The sequence below is a fragment of the Neoarthrinium moseri genome (genome assembly GCF_022829205.1).
Source record: "Neoarthrinium moseri strain CBS 164.80 chromosome Unknown scaffold12_Wmoseri_CBS_16480, whole genome shotgun sequence".
NCBI classification, from domain to species: domain Eukaryota; kingdom Fungi; phylum Ascomycota; class Sordariomycetes; order Amphisphaeriales; family Apiosporaceae; genus Neoarthrinium; species Neoarthrinium moseri.
Window position 1 is genome coordinate 413265 of NW_026055126.1, and position 18178 is coordinate 431442.

Genomic DNA, 18178 nt, shown 5'->3' on the forward strand with positions numbered 1-18178 from the left:
CTATATGCACCAATGAAGGTAGATGTCTCGATCCTTGGGTTTATTTAGGAATACTCTAATCAGAGCTGTGTCTTCTTCATCTTGGTATCAGGAACGGATGGGCCTCGGTATTCAGGACGTAATCGTCAAGACTAATGAGATCTGGCGGCGAGAAAGCGAGGTAGAAGTATTTCAAGGTCTCAGCAAGCCAGAAGCTCTGCATACAATTTTAGTGCGCAGTTTAAATCGGGCGGACAAGCTTCACTTACCTCCATGTAGTCCTCGTTCTTCGATGTATCAATGGGAATTGTAACGTCAGGGACGGAACCGCTAGCGTATTGCGTGTGAGTCGCGTTGCGGACCGCCTGGAACATGTCCCATGCCGCATCCTGATATTGCCGACGTCCAGTAATACGGTACAGAATGAATACGCTTTCGATAGCCTCCGGTCGGAGGATATACCGTGGGTCCTTAACAGTGGTAAACCCTCGGGGCAGGTGTTCCTTCCACTCTGGCCTCTTCTGTCTCTCTTTTACCCAAGTCTCCTCGTTCCATTTGCAGTTGGTGCGAGACTCGCACGCCACCATGTTCCACCGCTCTGGCCCAACTCCTGAAGCCATGGATTTGTATGCATACATGCAGCCTTTGGTCAACTTCGCCCCAGTTTCGATGTCGTCAGGACGCTGTAGTATTTTCCCACCCAGTGCATAGGCACCGCCAAGGTAACAAGCGAGATGCTCACTCTCCGGGTCTAAGGAAGTTTTGCCATCATCATTGGCGTTGGCATTTCCGGAAATAAGAATATCGTCCTCGCCGGGGAGCATTGGCCGGAAGAGCATGTGCTCGTTGGCTGCGTCTAGAAATCCCCTTGACATAGTATCATACATGGGCTCTGCTCCCTGCAATAGGCCATGCATCTTAGGAAGGTACTCGTAAAGAGAGTCAGCAGACCCGGCAAGAGTGAACTGGCTACCAGTCGTCACGTCTTTGCGGCTCATAGAGACGTACGTAGGCCAAAGTCCAGGGATGTTTGTGCGATTCTGATTGCGATAGAATAGGCTCATGACGCCGGACACTGCGGTGTAGTACTTCGGGTTGCCCGTGATTTGAGAAAGTCGAGTCATCTCCAAAGACAAAGTTCCTGGAGATGCCGACACCACGGTTGGTTCCACCAACAATTTCTCTCCGGTCTTGGCCCTTTGAAAGTCGATGAAGTCAACTGGCATGCCATTTTCGGTATTGAATGCCAGATGGAGGAGGTCGCCTAGCTCAATGGCCTTCGCCAAGAGGATAGGTCGCTTGCTTAGATCATACGCCGAGAGCAAGCCGCCCAGGTACCTGATATTAGTCTCAAACGTGTTGACTGTAGTCGATGTTGAGTTTCCGAAATCAATGCCAGCCACAGCTGCAACTGCCTCGTCGAACTCGGCCTTGAGTCCCATGATCCATAACGTGTCCAGTGAATCAACCAACGTCGCAGCCCACCCTGAGAACTGGTCTCGGTAGGAGCCCGTCTTCGGCATTAATGCGTCCTTCATCCATGCAAACTTGCGATAGGCTTGCCAGTCCCGCTGGAAGACATTTCGGACCTGGGTGCGTCTGTACTCTCTACTTTGGGCCTCCTCGTTCGATTCCTTGTCAAAGACATACTGAACTCTTGGAAGTCTCGCATGCTTGTTCCATGGGACTATCAAAGTCTCCGAGACGTGTTGCGAGGCAACGCTGCTCCAGTTGAAGCTGCTCGGCTTCACCACAGCAGGAGTTCCGGTTTCCTTACTGTTCATAAATTGAGTCAGACGAACCGACTCAGAGTCGTATCCGAAGGACCATGGTGAGAAGGTGAAATAGAGAATGGCGAGCCCCAAGCCGATTGCCACCAGGCGAATGCGATTACTACGCGCTGTTCGATGCATGCCGGCCAATGCGTATCATCGTGAAGCGACCGTGATATCGAGTGACAAGCTCTATCTTTCAAAGAGAGGAAACGTGTGAAGGAGACGTCGGATGGAGTCAGCGACGATGGATCGAGTCTCGTGACCAACATTTAGGCTAAGCGACTAAGTCTGGGAGTGGTTCGACCTAGGTGAATCTCATACAGGGCTCTCTCCTTGGCAGCGCTTGAGCCAAACAGAGAAGGTCGCATGTTAGTAACAGGACAGCGGCACCCTGCACTCCGAATCAAGAACAGACGATCTCTTCGCTTGCACGCCAAGACCAAGATTGGGGACTAAGGTGACCTTCTTAGTCACGAAACACTTTCCCCCGGACGTAAGCACGGTAAATGCTCAGCCATCCCTGTAGTTGATCTGCCAATGATCGTCAGCTAGGTTCTCTCGGGCCGTGACGAACCCTGGAAGAAGCGGAGCCACGAGACCCCAGATGCTAGTCGGAGGGTGGTGAACTTCAGAACTGCCACATTGAATATGTGGAGTGCTCAAGCGACCTCATGGATGGGACGAAGGATTTACCGTGGCTATGGAATATTTCCCTCAACAACGCAACTGCCCAGGCAGTGCATCCATGTTCCTAAAACATGCTACTCTTCTCCTCTCTAGAAATGCTTCCAGAGGAATTTGGTGTCAATCAAATTGCAAACTGCTAGCTGCAGTCAACCCACATATGAAAGACAGTTCAATTATTCCTGGTGAAACTGATAGGTCAATTGTTTAGGATGATTGCAGACCGATCCATGATGCCCAGTATGGAAGCAAACAGACTGTTTGCCCAGTGCTACGAATGTTGCCCTTCACCGCCGTGTTTCTCAGGCTGAGTCTTCTGAAGTGATACACGCAAGCCAGACTTCTACCATCATCTCTGGTTCTGATTGTTTCCAGTGTACATTTTATATATGTACACGTCGTTGTAGTGACAAAGAACAAACAGGCGCCTGACACGTTTGACTCTTCCATGGCACCAGCATGAAGACACTGGTTCATGGGGAGTGGAAACATTCGGATTTCTGAATGGCAGTATACATGTACCCCGATATGGCGACCAGCTACTTATAAATTGCAAGGCCTCCTCTCTCGCAGACATCCCTCACCTACGCCTGGAAGAGTTGGAGAAGGAGTAAGAAACGAGACACTTTTTTCGTGACCACTTCCTTAACCATGGCTCCACGGCCACAGCTGCCTAGGACAGACATCTTGATCCAGCCGATCGACCACAGCAACAACTACAAAGCCTTCACCAACCTTGGCCTCTTCAGGATCTCTGGTGTTGTCCCAACAGTGGACGAGTTGACAGCCTTCAACAAAGCTGTACTTGAGGGCAGAGCATGGACAGAACCCACCGTGGATGAGCGCTACATTTCTCAGGGAATCCATGATGTCCTGCAGGCCTGTTTGACTGCGCATGGTGTGCTGAACGGCGCCCGCGAAAACTTCGTGTTCAAACGCTCGACCCGGGTCTTTACAAGCTTTGAGCTCGAAGATTACGATGAGAAAAAGGCCATCAAGAAGACCGCTGAGCTGTGTGTCCGAGCCTTCAAGGGCGTCCACGAGGCGCTCAAACGCAAGCGTGCGGGAAGTGTGGCCTCGTCTGATTTCCTGCGCATGTTCATTACGATCGGCGACTGGATTGAGGTGACGGAGGGCGTCAAAATCGTCTACATGTTCGCGCTTCCCGGAAGTTCCAGCAATGCAGCCGAAGTCGTTACGGTGGACAAGCCGGTGATGGTCTTTGGCGTGGGCGAGGTGAGTGCTTTCCAGGCCCCTTCTAATCGTCTCTATTCAGACTGTTGCTCACTGTGACCAACAATGCTAGGCTTCAGACGAGGCCGGTTTGGCCAGGATCATCCAGCAAGCTCTGAAGGGATCCGCAGTCCCCGCAGCATAACGAGAATCGCAAACGTACTTGCACTTAGGGCTTGCCGATGCTCGCGAAAACCAACACGCCGGATGAAGAAATGTATTGACTGAAAGGGGATATTGGAGGTGTATGATCTGGTTGAAATTCACCTGGGACCTTGAGGTGTTCATTGCATTTGTTTTTGTGCTTCTGGATTTGTCATGGGTAGCCTCCTGCTGCAAGGTGCTACGCCATTCTCGAGCTGGATCATCTCCTAAGTGATACCGGTCTTTTGGAATTGACGATGCGCTGGGCTAATCAGCCAAGCCATGAGAAGCGGCGGCAATGGAAGTGGAGCGACCAATGGATTTGATTGAGTATGGGAATAGACATAATGATCACGGTGCAGATACACACCAACGTAACGTACCTGACTTACATGATCCCTGACTGCGAGCGTATTCGTTTACGGTCTGCAATCGGATCCACGGTTGACCTCATTAGATATCTTGTGACTTCTTGAGTCAATGCCAGAAGAGGAGAAAAGAAGGAAGACCAACTATGAAAGAAGCAGAGTTGTCTCACGCACAAAGCAGCCCAGTACACTGGACCAAAGTCGAGTGCCGATATCCCAACATGCCTGGTCCGTGCACCCCCTTGTGTCAGTTGTGACTTGTCCCCCTCGGGCGTAGATCTGCCGCCTTCATACAGGAGGGGAGGGGAGGAGAGAATAATCCCAGCAGCTCCACCAACCCCAGCCCCCATCCCCACCTAACCTTGATGCTTCAAGTTCCAGGTGAGGTGCCAGGACAGGACCGACCCGAACGCGAGAAACGCGCTACCACATTGGCCCAGACGCGTCAGCCATCAATTGGCCGTCATCATCGAGTGCGATCCACGGCGACGCTTCAACCTCCGTGCGAGTTACCGCGCGACACGACACACGCAAAAGCCCGGCGCCGATCGCGAACGGAGACAATGCCGGTGCCATCGGACAGCATTCTCGAGAAAGAGCTGCGGCTCCAGTTCCGCCAGTTGATCAAGGACGGCGAAGAAGTCACCATCAACAAGGTGCGCCAAGCCGTCGAGGAGAAGCTTGACCTGCCCGAGGGTTTTTTCAAGGACGACCCCGACTGGAAGGGTCGCAGCAAGGCCATCATCCACAAGGCATTCGTGCGTCTGCCCCCGCAACTATTCATTTTCTAAGCTAGACTAACGCATCGCAGAGCGAGGAAGGCAGTGGTGGTGAGGGCGACAACGAACCAGAGCCAGAGCCAGAGCCAGCTGCCAAACCCGCAAAGAAGAATGGCATCAAGCGGCAGTCGAGCGAGGAGCCCGAGCAGAAACCCAAACGCGTGAAGAAGGAGGCCGCCCCGAAGAAGCCAACCAAGAAGGCTGCGCCCAAGGCGAAGGCAAACCCGAAGAAGAAGGCCTCGTCGGATTCAGACCTCAGCGACCTTGACGATTCGGAAGAGGAGAAGCCCAAGAGACGTGGCAGACCGCCCAAGAAGAAGCAGGAGTCCGAGTCCGAGCTCAGCGACCTGGGCTCCTCAGAGGAAGACACAAAACCGAAGAAGGCTGCTGCGCGTGGTAAACTGCAGAAGAAGAAGAAGGCTGTGATTTCGGACGAGGAAGACGGCGGCAGTGACGAAGCGGACTCCTCTGCCGAGCGCGAGCGCAAACGCAAACGATCTACGCCGGCTGCGCAAGCCGGATCCAAGCGCGCCAAGGTCGACTCAGAAAACGAAGGCGAAGCAGGCAAGGTCGAGGAGGATTTAGCAGAGGCATCCGATACAGAAACAAAAGCACAGAGCAAGACGAAAGCAGCAGACTCCGATGACGAAGACAAGCCAAAGAAGCGGGCAGTGGAAGATGAGAGCAAGCCTGGTGGCGATGACGACAGCTCCGAGCTCTCCTCTGTGATAGACGAGCCGCCGCCAAAGAAGAAGGCCAAGAAGGAGGACAGCAAAGCCGCAGTTGGTGACGACGACGACTCGGACCTGTCCTCGGTCCTAGACGAACCGCCGCCGAAGAAGCGCAAACCTAGGGAGCCGAAGGGGTCATCGAAGCCTAGAGCAACCAAGGCAGCCCCGAAGGAACTGACAGGTGACGAGGCAGAGATCAAGAAGCTGCAGGGCCAGTTGGTCAAGTGCGGCGTCCGCAAGATCTGGGGTATCGAGCTCAAGGAGTACGGCGATGACACCAAGGGCAAGATTCGGCACCTCAGAAAGATGCTCAGCGACCTTGGGGTGACGGGGCGGTTCTCGGAGGCCAAGGCCAAGGAGATCAAGGAGAGGCGCGAGCTCATGGCCGACTTGGAGGCAGTCAACGAGATGAACCACATGTGGGGTGCAGAGGGCCGCGGCGGTCGGGCTTCGAGGAGCAGGGCCAAGGCTACGGTCAAGGAGCCGTCATCGGAGGACGAGAGCGGCGCCGAGGAAGCGAAGCCACGCGTATCCAAACGCATGGCAGATCTGGCCTTCTTGGGATCGGACGACGAGGAGTCGGACTAATGACTGGCAGACTTGGCATGGGACAGGAACGAACCCCAAGACTTGCTCAAGGACAGGCTGCTAGCCTAGCTGTATGCACATGACACGGCGGCGGGACTGTATTGCTGGCTGTATTTGTACTGGCTTGTTACCCCTAATTACTGGCCGGGGGCAGATATAGGACTGTCTGTCTACCTGCTCGCATTCATCCTCTGGGCGATGAGGCTGAAGACGGCGACCGAGCTCATGAACAAGACTGCGTTGTAGAACTAGGAAGCTAATCAGGAATCTTGCATGTCTAATGGACGAAGTTCAAATGAAAAAAAAAGACTACTCACAGCCCTCCGTGACACGGCGCGTTCCTCGTCCTCGGACCTTGCCTCGATGAAGAGGCGCCTCAGGTTAGGAAAGTTGGCCTACGAAGCGATCAGCGTACAACTTGGGAGGTGAAGATGTCTAGGACACTGGTTCCCCAGCGCTCAGCCTACCATTGTCTGGGAAACGGACCGAGGTAGGCCCGGTGACCTTTGCAGTCCTTCGCTTCTGCGTAGTGACTGTTGCGGACAGACTCGTGTCGAGTGGGCAGCTGTTTTTACATTACCGTTCGCAATGGTGATCTGGATCTGGGGTGCGGCGTTCAGCTGAGACGAGTCGAGGCCCCAGGTGGTGTAGACTCGGGTTAGGTGTGGCTGATGAAGCTCCAGCTGTGGCTTTGCCGCTGTGACCAGACACCTACACGGTACACAGCAGATGCTAGGTACCTAGGTAGCTGCTCTGCGGTGCCGTAGTTCGTACCTAGTTCAGTTTTGGCGGGCTACTGGGCTGGGATTGGGCGAAGTGGGTGGTGGCGGGGCGCTGTATTAACGGTCTGGCCGCCTGAACGTCTGTCCAAATGCCACCTCGAGGCTGAAATCGATTGGAGGGCTCACTGATGCCAGCCAGAGCCGCCAGCACCTCACGATCCAACTCCATTCGCCGCGTTGGAGCTTCGACGCACCAGAGCTCTCCCTCGCCTTTCGCATACCGTCGCCTCGCAGAAACCCACGGCTGACCGAACCGCCACGACTTGGAGGCCAGCGGATGTGTTCACCGTCGCCCTAAGGGCCACCCCTGATTCCCCTCAACCACCACCGGCCGACCTCGAGTGACCTGGCCGTTTCGCCTGTCGCACGCCTCCTCACACAACCAAACCACCCTGCCCACGACCTCGACCATGGCGGTCAATCGCATGCGTGCCGCCTTCGCGGTGCCCAGGAAGGGAGAGACCTTCGAGCTGCGCGCCGGTCTCGTGTCGCAGTATGCCTGGGAGCGCAAGGAGTCGATCCAGAAGACCATCATGGCCATGACCCTGGGCAAGGACGTCTCGGCCCTGTTCCCCGACGTCCTGAAGAACATCGCGACCGGCGACCTGGACCAGAAGAAGCTGGTCTACCTGTACCTGATGTGAGTCTTGCTGCCAGCATCCTCATTGCTCTGCCTCTGCTACCGCCTCCCCGCTGTCTTAGAGCCGCCCGCCCAAATACCGTGGCTGCTTCCTGTGGCCCCTATCTTGCTGACGCAAACCCCTAGGAACTACGCCAAATCGCACCCCGATCTATGTATCTTGGCCGTCAACACCTTCGTCCAGGACTCGGAGGACCCGAACCCCCTCATCCGCGCCCTGGCTGTCCGTACCATGGGCTGCATCCGTGTCGACAAGATGGTGGATTACATGGAGGAACCCCTGAGAAAGACCCTGAGGGACGAGTCGCCATACGTGCGGAAAACTGCCGCCATCTGCGTGGCCAAGCTCTTCGATCTCAACCCGACCATGTGTATCGAGAACGGCTTCCTCGAGACCCTGCAGGAGCTGATCGGAGACCCCAACCCCATGGTTGTCGCCAACTCCGTGACGGCCCTGTCCGAGATCACCGAGACCGCCCCGGAGACCGCCGCCCTCGTCATCTCACCGTCCACCTTGAAGAAGCTGTTGATGGCGCTGAACGAGTGCACCGAATGGGGTCGGGTTACTATCCTGTCCACCTTGGCAGCCTACCCTCCCACCGACGTCAAGGAGTCGGAACACATCTGCGAGAGGGTGGCCCCCCAGTTTCAACATGTCAACCCCAGCGTCGTCCTGGCCGCCGTCAAGGTGGTCTTTATTCACATGAAGCTCATCAACGCCGATCTCGTACGGCAATACCTCAAGAAGATGGCCCCGCCCTTGGTTACCCTCATTGCATCCGCCCCCGAGGTCCAGTACGTTGCCCTGAGGAACATCGACCTGCTCCTGCAGGCCAAGCCCGATATTCTCAGCAACCAGCTGCGTGTCTTCTTCTGCAAGTACAACGACCCTGCCTACCTCAAGCTTCAAAAGCTGGAGATCATGGTCAGGATAGCAAACGAGAAGAACTACGAGCAGCTGTTGGGCGAGTTGAAGGAATACGCCCTCGAAGTTGATATGGACTTCGTCCGCCGGGCCGTCAAGGCCATCGGACAGGTAGCTATCAAGATCGAGAGCGCCAGCGAGAAGTGCGTCAACGCGCTTTTGGATCTGATCTCTACCAAGGTGAACTACGTTGTGCAGGAGGTGATCGTGGTCATCAAGGACATCCTCCGGAAATACCCGGGTTATGAGGGAGTCATCCCTACCCTCTGCAAGTACATTGACGAACTTGATGAACCTAACGCACGAGGATCATTGATCTGGATTGTGGGAGAGTACGCCGAGAAGATCAGCAACGCAGACGAGATTTTGGAAAGCTTTGTCGATGTCTTCTTGGAGGAGTTCACGCAGACACAGTTGCAGATTCTCACGGCTGTGGTGAAACTATTCCTCAAGAAGCCGCAGAGTAGCCAGGGCTTAGTCCAAAAAGTATTACAGGCCGCGACGACAGATAACGATAACCCCGATATTCGAGACAGAGCTTACGTCTATTGGCGTCTTCTGTCTGGAGATCTTGACGTCGCAAAGGTAAGATGCCTCGTACAACCCTCCGAAATACACCTGCTAACCAACTGCCTTTAGAACATCATCCTGTCACAAAAGCCCGCCATTACTACCACTATGACATCCCTCCCACCTGCTCTCCTGGAACAACTACTCGCGGAATTATCAACGCTTGCCTCCGTATACCACAAGCCACCAGAGTCATTTGTTGGTAAGGGACGTTACGGTGCCGACGCCATTCAACGTGCTGCTATTCTCGAGCAGCGTGAAAACCTCGCCGAGAACCCTAGCGTCGCCTCAGCTGTTGCTGCTGCACAGGCCAATGGTACCACTCCGCAGAGTAATATCGAGAACCTACTGGACATCGACTTTGATGGTGGTGCCCCTGCATCCATGGAGCAGAACAGCGCCACGGCGACGCCAGATCGGGTGCAAAGCCCCGTGAGCGCGACACAGCCAAGTGGAGGTATGGCTGATATGATGGGCTTGTTCGACGCACCCGCGCCTGCACCGCAACCCGCAAACATCGGCGGCAGCGGCGGTAATGACTTGATGAATGGGTTCGCAGGCTTGGACCTGAGCGGGGGAAGTGCACCACCGCCAGCGGCACAGCAGCTGGGTCACAACCCTGCAGAGCCGAAGAAGGACAGCGACGATTTGTTAGGCCTCTTCTAGGAGAAAAAGGCTCACAAACCATCAGATAGCGAAGGAGGAGCTAGAAACACACCGGAGCATAATCCTTGGAGCATTCAGACAAACCTCAAAAATCAGGCGGCCAACGGCGGGGCGCAGGACGTGTTCAACTTGATATAGAACTTAGTGGGGGTGCTGATCATGCAGTCCAAGGATCAGGCGCTTGCTAGATGTCAGCGATGGAATGTGAAAACGAACTAAAGACGCCTATTACTGTTGAACTCCACCAAGTGATTCGTGGCGCTGCGGTCCCTTGTAAATGATGATCGATATAGACACACACAATGACGGCGATGCAGCTGGCCAAAGGATTGACCTGGGCTTCAATGTGACACGACTACATCTTAAAGCGAATCGCAGGCGCACGTACTTGTCACCTAATCAGAAGGCTTCCATTTGACATGAACGGGCGTAGAGCAGGGCTGGAACTATGAGGTATTGGCACTGAGCGTTACGGGCCACTAGACTTGTGTTCGTATATCATGAAGTAGACAGCGTACTCGCCAGTGCCGCCATACATCGAATCATCCTGGACCAGCTCCTGCTCGATGCGGAACCCGAGCCGCTTGTAAACCCCTCTCCCCGCCTGGAAAGCAAGGACGAATATGTCCAACCCAAGCATGTCCGCCTGTTCCATGCCGCTCTCCACCAAGGTGGTCGCGATCCCCTTGCCCTGGTTTTCGGGGTGGACGGCCATGTAGTCCAGACCTGCAAGCATTAGAGTCAGCGACCCGTTCAAAGCACACCCGTGTCTACATCTCCCACGTACGCAGATAGGGCTTCCGGCCCAGGATCTCCTTCTTGATCTTGCTTATAGGCTCCACCAGGACGTCGGACTCGGGATTCGGGTCCCACACCGCGGTCGCGGCGACCCGCTCGATCTCGGCCTCCTCCGCCTCCGTGACCGCGGGGACCACGGCCTCGGGCCACGTCGCGAACCCGGCGTGCGACGGCGGCAGCACCCAGCGGGCGTAGCCGGCCAGGCGGCCGGTGGCCGGGTCGACGGCCTTCTGGTGGCGCTGGGCCGCGCGGTCCCGCAGCAGGTTCCGCGGGTACCGCTTGGCGACCTCGGCGACGTGCTGCTCCAGCGTCTTGTGCCGCCACGACAGGACCCAGTTCGGGTCCCGCCAGAACGCCGAGATGTTGTTGCGGCTCAGCGCCGCGCCGTCGGCGACGCTGCAGGGCGCGACGATGTAGGTCGGCATCCCCGTGGGGGCGGGCGAGCTCTGCGAGGCTACGAGATGTAAAGGGGTACTACGGTTTCGGTGAGCGTATAGAAGTTGTTCTACTACTAGTTGCCGAAGCTTGGGAGACTTGGCGCTGTCGATAGACGGCGGATGCTTGGCAGAGCCGTTTTATACTCATGTCGTTATGTTGCTGCCTGCAAGCGGGGCCTCTGCATTATGTTGCAAAAGGGAACTACCTCTCGTCTGTCTTAATCATTACCGGCAACGCATGGTTGGCTGGTACCACACAGTTTCAAGCGGTCAGCATCAGATGAGGAAGTACCTTCCTAAGGAAGTGGAATGCTGACACGAGAGGGCCATTGGAGGACCTATTACTTCACCACATATATACTCTTGCATATATCGTGGGACATAGATGATTATTGGCAAGTCCCCGGGGTTGCAGTTCCTTTGCCAATAATCAAATGTCTTATAAAGTCATGTTCGGGATTTGGCAGATAGCAGCGACTGGATTCTGAAGTATATGCCTTGGTTTCTGATATTGATTGATACAATTGAAACGACGCAGTCGTACTGGCTCGAGTGGAAGACTTTGAGGATGTCAACCAAGAGACCGCCCTATTGGTAAGCTAAAGCATGTGGCCCGCTTGCATGGCATATCACTTCGCCCCACAGTTCGAAGCAAGACGCATATGGACACAGCTGCTTGAGGACTATCCTCGATTGGTGACCTCGGTAAATCCACTCCTAGTACTTTCCTCACAAGTCAAACCGACGCAATTCATCAGCACCTAGGCAAAAGCTCTCAGAGGTTGATATCAGCTGAGTGCTGCATACACCCGTCGTCATGGCAGCTATCTCCGCAACACCAGAGCGAACCACAATCGGTGGGACTATCGAAATTCCTCGGATCATCAATGGCTTATGGCAACTTGCCGGGGGCCATGACAAGCAGGTCGATAGGGACACCGCTGTCAAGGCGATGAACTCTCTGTAAGTTGAACTGGAAGTTCTTCTCGAGGTCAGACTAATGCAGTTTCTAGCATCGATTCAGGCCTGTCCTGCTTTGATATGGCAGACCATTACGGCGATGCCGAGCTAGTGATTGGCGAGTATAACACTTCGAATCCTTCCGGTTCTCGCATCACAGCCTTCACCAAATGGTGCCCACAGGAGAATGGCGACCGCTCATTCCAGCGAGCCAAAGAAGCCGTAGACCTTGCGTTGTCGCGCATGAAGCAGACTTCAATAGCTCTGATGCAATATCATGCCTGGGACTACACAGACCCTACGTACCTTTGCAACCTGGCGCACCTTGCAGTTATGCAAGAAGACAGAAAGATCCAAGCGATTGGGTTGACCAACATCGACGCGGCACACCTCGAGCTATTGCTTCATTCCGGATATCGAATTGCGACGAATCAAGTCAGTTGCTCTGTGATTGACCAACGCTTGGTCAAAGGCCGGCTTAGCCTGGTCTGTGCCGAACACGATGTTGGTGTTCTTGCGTACGGCACGCTCTTAGGGGGCTTTCTCAGTGAGAAATGGCTCGCCGTACCAGAACCCACGAATGAGCAAGAACTGAACTGGAGTCTTCGGAAATACCTCCGGTTCATAAGAGCAGCTGGAGGTTGGGCCCCTTTTCAAGGAGTTCTACAAGCGCTATCCCAGGTTGCCACAAGGCATAGTGTACCGATTGCTGCAGTAGCTACCCGGTGGGTGTTGGATGTCCCGGTCGTGAAAGCAGTCATAGTCGGCAGCCGGCTCAACGCGGAGTGTGATAAGTATACAAGCGGGAACCTGAGTGCCTTCTCCTTCAAGCTAGACGACGAAGATCTGTCTTTGATATCGCGTGCCCAGAAAAAGCTGAAAGACATCCCTGGGGATTGCGGAGATGAATATCGTAGAAGTCCATTCTTAACGGCTTCCGGCGACTTGAGCCACCACATTCGTGGAGAGATTGATCAACGTGCAGCGTCTGATGTGGCTGCGGGAAATAGGTTGGAGTACGGTACTGGCACCAACTGGGAGCGCATAGCAGTAAGTATTTCACACAGGGCCTTGACCTTGAAGTTCTACCCAATTGAACGCAAAGAGCCAACAAGTACTGAATCTACATAGGGTTATTCTCGTGCTGTTAGAGTTAGAGATACAATAAGAGTCTCGGGCACAACAGCGAACCCGCCCAGGGGCCTGGTGAACCCGCCGCCTGCCATGGGAGGCTCATGTTCACGATGTCAGACCACCGCCATTTTAGATACAATTGCAAGCGCAGTGCGGCATCTGGGAGGCACGATGGCAGATGTTGTGAGAACTAGGATCATGGTACGGGACGAAAAGGACTGCCAAGAGGTCTCTGAAGCCCACGCCTGGGTATTCGGCTGCGAGAACGTACGGCCAGCCAACACTCTGACGACTGCGGGACTCATAGGTGAAGCCTGCCTTGTTGAGATCGAGGCAGAAGCAGTTGTTGGAAGCGGCTCCTCTGTGGTGAGATACAACGAGGCTCGTATAGGGCCGTGATATAGACCTTAGCAGTGGCAATATACTCACCGAGTTGTGCCAACTTGCTTTACTTTTGAGACTTCCTGATTCGGCAGAATATGAAAACAACAATGTGATATCGTAATCGAACGTCATTGCGCCTAAAGGGGTTTCAAGAACGTCTGACTCATTAATACAAAGCTACTACACACACATCAATACCATGCCTATGTATCTATAACTCATACTTCTGTCATCTGGTGCGAGGTATTTGATACTTGTACCAGTAACATCAAGCCGTGTCATACCGATTGCCATTCTGTGGTGCCATTGGTATGGCGCAACGGGTATGTGCTCAACTGTCAGATTTGTGCGGCCGCGCGTGTGATGACACCTGACTTCCGCATTAGAAAGCCCCCAACTAGCATAAACTTACCACACCATCTTACGCATTGCCACGCGAACAATCAACTCTCCCAGCAGCATTCCAAATGAAAAGCCTCACACCGGGGATATCGTCAATCCGTTTTGTGCAACCAACCCGGCATCATCGACAGCTCCTCGTCTGTCATACTAACATGGCATTGCGCCGGCGCGCAACAACTGGCATCGCTCGCACTGCTGATCCTTCAGAGCGCTATCATAGAGCCGTTGACCTCCCGGACGGCCGACGACTAGCCTGGGCCGAAGCCGGCTCGCCCACCGGTTTTCCATGCTTCATGTTCCACGGCTTCCCGGGCTCGCGTCTGGAAGCTCGCGGCCTCGAGGACATAGGGCGGCGGCACAGCGTTCGCTTTGTCTGCCCCGAGCGCCCCGGCTACGGCCTGTCCACGTTCTACCCCGGCCGCCGCATCACAGACTGGCCCGCCGACGTGCAGTTCATTGCTCAGCACCTTGAGCTGAAGCGCTATGCCGTACTCGGCGGCTCGGGTGGTGGCCCCTACGCATTGGCGTGCGCGAACTCGATACCCCCAGACGTGCTCTCCGCCGTTGGCCTCATGTGCAGTGCCGCGCCTTGGGAAGCGGGTACGCAGGGCGTTCCGTGGTCGGCTCGCATCGGGTCCTGGGCCGCGACGTACTGTCCTTCCTTCAGCACGCGTGTACTGGACCTTCTGCTTGGTCTGGCCAAATGGTTCGTGGCGACAGACAGCGGCAAGAAGCTGATCGACGGCATTGCCGTCAAAGCAGCAGCCGCGGCTGGAAAAGAGATCTCCGAATCGGAGAAGAGCCCGGAAGCAGCCACGGCACGAAGGGAACGGTTACTGGGTGTCTTTCTCGAACCCTTCGCGCAGGGATCGCGGGGCTTTGTCCAAGAAGCGTATTTGCTTACGCATCCATACGGGTTTCGTCTTCAGGGTGTCCATTTTGAGAAGAGAGTCCAGATATGGCACGGAACCAAGGATAAAAACTCGCCGATCCGAATGGTGCGGTATATGAAGAAGCAGTTGCCGCACTGTGACTTACACGAACTTGAAGGCGTAGACCATTTCGCCATCATCAAGCATCTGGAGGATATAGTTGTCAAGCTGCTTGCACAAAGATAGCAATAAGAGGATAACAGTACCTGGGTACCTCAGTCTCTCGGCTCCTCGGCAGCATAGCATAGGCTGCCAAGACTTTTAAGATATCTAGTCTGCGATCTGCCTCGAAAGTACACGCAAGTCATTGCTCAACAAAACCAGGAACAATTGGCAACTGAATGGACTATTGATTCCGTTGTTTAGTGGAAACGACTTGGGCGCGTTGCGTCTTGCCTGCACACCTTGCGACGGCATTCCGTGACGTCAAGAAAGAGCGAACCTTGCCAGCGAATCTCGACCACATGAGGTCTCGCAACCGTGCGCCACGCATTCCATCGTCGAATGACTATGACGAATAGCGCTGGCATTATCGCGGCCCCGGGCCGTTACTTACCCCCATCGCTGTGGAGCCCAGCGCTTACGTCTTCCTGAATATACTACGGCGGTTGTGACGCTAGCTTAGTATACTCCACTAGCCACGCGTCCAGCATCACGTTCTCAGCCTCAAGATGGTCTCAGCTGGCATGATGTCTTGATCTGACGGCACCTCTCTGAAGTTAAATCAAGCATATAAGTCCAATTCGCGACAGGCACCGTAGACTGCCTCAGGAGCCTCTTTGCCTTTGTCTTTCATACTACACCGAAACTTGTTATATTCCCAGTTACTCCCACTAAATATACGTAATGGGTCTCATCACCAAGATCGAACACAAGGTACAAGAGAAGATGCACGGAAGCCACCAGCAACAGCCTCAGCACGGCCCCGGCTCCCAGGAGGGTGGCCCTCACCAAGGCGGGTAAGCAACACCTCAAGCCACTCCCTGGTCGCCTACTTGGCGCCCAAGTTAACCATTCCTGATAACTGTCACGAGGACCTTGCTAAATCATTCGTTGCAGAGGCCCACACGGCGGCCACGGCGGACCCGGTCCCTCGGGCCCTGGTCCACATGAGGGCGGTGGCCATGGTGGTCCTGGCGGCCCTGGTGGTCCTCACGGAGGGCCTCATGGCGGTCAGGGTGGACCTCACGGGTAAGTCACCAGTTTCAAGATTGCCAATACGGCGAGTCTTGACGATAAGTATTGACTCGACAACATGAAAAAAACGAAACTGACTTGAACACCAGTGGCGGTCACGGCGGCCCCGGAGGTCCCGGAGGCCCCGGCGGCCGAGACGGTCCGGGGTTTTGAACGGGCTGTGAGTCCCTGGGCCGTTTGTTTCTTGCACGCCAGTGGGATGATTACTTGGTAATCGCGTAACGCGAGGGTTTATTGATACGCCAAAGTTGAGTTATGTCGAAACTCACAGCGTGTGGGTGCCAAGTTTGATATGGAAGATCGAATGTATGGCATCGAGCGCGTCTGAGTAGAGGAGCCAGTCATACCAAATGATCAAAACATACAACCTGATACCTTCCTCCAATTGCCGCCGTCACAGCGTGAAAACAGTTGTATACAAAATTATGGTGAGCTTTCGTCGCATTCAGCTTCGATTGGATTATACGAACCTTACATATCGAATATAACGTCAGCCCGTGTGGCCGGGCCGACCTCCTCTGTCCACAGTCACTTCAGACTAGGACTTTGCACACCTGCTTATATATCCTTTCTGGACCGCGAATGGTAATTGACCAAGCTTGATTGAGATGTGCTATATGCCAAGTGACGGATGTATGATTAGTTGAAAGATAACCCGTCTTTTCGACTCGCAACCCCCCTATCTTAAAGCGGAACTGGTGCATAATTCGCCATGCCTCTCTACGAGGTGGAACACATTGCGCCGTTGACGAGAAGCCAGAAGGACGAGCTAGCAGCCGCGATCACGGACATCCACAGCAAAAAGTTCACCACGCCACGGCTATTTGTGAACATCAAGTTCACCGACGCCTGGAAGCAGGACACATACGTTGCCGGCAACGCTGTAAGCCATCTCGTATACCTTGCTTGCCCCCCTCCCTGCTGACAGAGGCCTCCCGGCAGCGCCCAAACAACCGCATTAGAGCGCAGGTGCGCCGTGGCCCTACGCGCATGCAGGACGACTTCAACGCGCTGGCGGCCGACCTGGTGGCGGCGTGGGCGCGGATCGTGCACCCTTCGCACAGGGACACCAGCAGGCCGCCACTAGAGCCAGAGCTGGAACTGCACGGTGTCTGGATTACGGGCGAGATCATCTCGTCATGGGAGACGGGGTTCCTTGTGCCTCCGGCCGGCAAGGACGTCGAATGGGCACGGGAGAACATGGCGGCCTTCAAGAAGCGAGCGGCTGATGGGGAGCAGGAATTCAAGGATTTGGTGCGCGAATTGGAAAGCAGACCGGAGTTTCAAGTCTAGTTCATTTGCAGGCGGGAGTGAGTGGTCTGGTTGAAACTTTGAAATTCGGTTCTTGGCTCCATCATTCGTAGTTAAGTGTAGGCCATCGTCGAGGGCCTCCTCTCCTTATTTCATTGCCGATAGAATTGGAGTCTCTATCCAAGTATGGACGTCCCTACATCGGCCTAGAGGTATATCGCACATGTACGCAGGCTCTTTGGCTTCTGCGTTGTTGAGCCATGCACCAGCACCGACTCTCGGCGACTGGCGTGTTCCTGCCTTCTTCCCACCTCCATCTTTCCGCAGCTTGGAGAGCTGCCATCCATGGCTCAAGCGTCGACACCCTGCACCTGGCCGCCCACGGTGCCGTCCATCGGGGGCTTGGATTCGCCGCCGCTCTTGGCTTTGTCCCTCTCCCACTCCTCCGGGGTCTGGCATTTTGCGCTCCAGGCATGTATGGCGGCGATTTCGTCCTTGAGCGCCGCGTTTACGGCGCGATGCCTCTTGAGCGAGTTGAGGCCGGAGAACTTGGGCGAGACTATGAGGGAGGTGAAGGATTGGCCACAGCCGCCTGTCGGAGTACAGCATGAGCGTCAGCATTCATTCCTGTGCGTTGTTCATCGGGAGACATGGGATGGGGTTTGTAAGCGAGGAATCGCGGGCGGCAGCGAGTGACCCAGACGAACAGAGCTACGAGACAAACGTACCGGACATGTCGGTGACCTCTACATGCGTGGCGCCGAGGCGCTCGGCCAGAGCGCTCTTGAGAGAGGCTTCTGTTATCGTCGCGTCTGCCAT

The 18178-nt window shown here is 54.9% G+C and overlaps 10 protein-coding genes across 10 annotated transcripts; 7 read left to right on the top strand and 3 right to left on the bottom strand.

The window, feature by feature from the left end:
- Window positions 1–76: 76 nt before the first annotated feature.
- On the bottom strand, window positions 77–2122 carry JN550_004492 (uncharacterized protein; the record flags this gene model as incomplete). Its single annotated transcript, XM_049316014.1, has 3 exons — window positions 77–196; window positions 249–1755; window positions 2076–2122. 3 exons carry the CDS (start codon window positions 2120–2122, stop codon window positions 77–79), a joined length of 1674 nt encoding a protein of 557 aa, XP_049173564.1.
- Window positions 2123–3089: 967 nt separating this feature from the next.
- Window positions 3090–3816, top strand: JN550_004493 (uncharacterized protein; the record flags this gene model as incomplete). The annotated part of the gene is made up of 2 exons (XM_049316015.1): window positions 3090–3674; window positions 3745–3816. The coding sequence occupies 2 exons, from the start codon at window positions 3090–3092 to the stop codon at window positions 3814–3816; spliced, it is 657 nt and encodes a 218-aa protein (XP_049173565.1).
- Window positions 3817–4746: 930 nt separating this feature from the next.
- Window positions 4747–6281, top strand: JN550_004494 (uncharacterized protein; the record flags this gene model as incomplete). Its single annotated transcript, XM_049316016.1, has 2 exons — window positions 4747–4941; window positions 4995–6281. 2 exons carry the CDS (start codon window positions 4747–4749, stop codon window positions 6279–6281), a joined length of 1482 nt encoding a protein of 493 aa, XP_049173566.1.
- Window positions 6282–7473: 1192 nt separating this feature from the next.
- On the top strand, window positions 7474–9864 carry JN550_004495 (uncharacterized protein; the record flags this gene model as incomplete). The annotated part of the gene is made up of 3 exons (XM_049316017.1): window positions 7474–7703; window positions 7830–9213; window positions 9268–9864. 3 exons carry the CDS (start codon window positions 7474–7476, stop codon window positions 9862–9864), a joined length of 2211 nt encoding a protein of 736 aa, XP_049173567.1.
- Window positions 9865–10333: 469 nt separating this feature from the next.
- Window positions 10334–11087, bottom strand: JN550_004496 (uncharacterized protein; the record flags this gene model as incomplete). The annotated part of the gene is made up of 2 exons (XM_049316018.1): window positions 10334–10590; window positions 10652–11087. 2 exons carry the CDS (start codon window positions 11085–11087, stop codon window positions 10334–10336), a joined length of 693 nt encoding a protein of 230 aa, XP_049173568.1.
- An 829-nt stretch (window positions 11088–11916) lies between these two features.
- JN550_004497 (uncharacterized protein) lies at window positions 11917–13592 on the top strand (the record flags this gene model as incomplete). The annotated part of the gene is made up of 3 exons (XM_049316019.1): window positions 11917–12062; window positions 12113–13109; window positions 13191–13592. 3 exons carry the CDS (start codon window positions 11917–11919, stop codon window positions 13590–13592), a joined length of 1545 nt encoding a protein of 514 aa, XP_049173569.1.
- Window positions 13593–14131: 539 nt separating this feature from the next.
- On the top strand, window positions 14132–15097 carry JN550_004498 (uncharacterized protein; the record flags this gene model as incomplete). Its single annotated transcript, XM_049316021.1, has 1 exon — window positions 14132–15097. The coding sequence occupies one exon, from the start codon at window positions 14132–14134 to the stop codon at window positions 15095–15097; it is 966 nt and encodes a 321-aa protein (XP_049173570.1).
- A 660-nt stretch (window positions 15098–15757) lies between these two features.
- Window positions 15758–16261, top strand: JN550_004499 (uncharacterized protein; the record flags this gene model as incomplete). Its single annotated transcript, XM_049316022.1, has 3 exons — window positions 15758–15870; window positions 15971–16102; window positions 16198–16261. The coding sequence occupies 3 exons, from the start codon at window positions 15758–15760 to the stop codon at window positions 16259–16261; spliced, it is 309 nt and encodes a 102-aa protein (XP_049173571.1).
- A 559-nt stretch (window positions 16262–16820) lies between these two features.
- Window positions 16821–17401, top strand: JN550_004500 (uncharacterized protein; the record flags this gene model as incomplete). Its single annotated transcript, XM_049316023.1, has 2 exons — window positions 16821–16991; window positions 17051–17401. 2 exons carry the CDS (start codon window positions 16821–16823, stop codon window positions 17399–17401), a joined length of 522 nt encoding a protein of 173 aa, XP_049173572.1.
- Window positions 17402–17709: 308 nt separating this feature from the next.
- JN550_004501 (uncharacterized protein) lies at window positions 17710–18178 on the bottom strand (the record flags this gene model as incomplete). The annotated part of the gene is made up of 2 exons (XM_049316024.1): window positions 17710–17951; window positions 18088–18178. 2 exons carry the CDS (start codon window positions 18176–18178, stop codon window positions 17710–17712), a joined length of 333 nt encoding a protein of 110 aa, XP_049173573.1.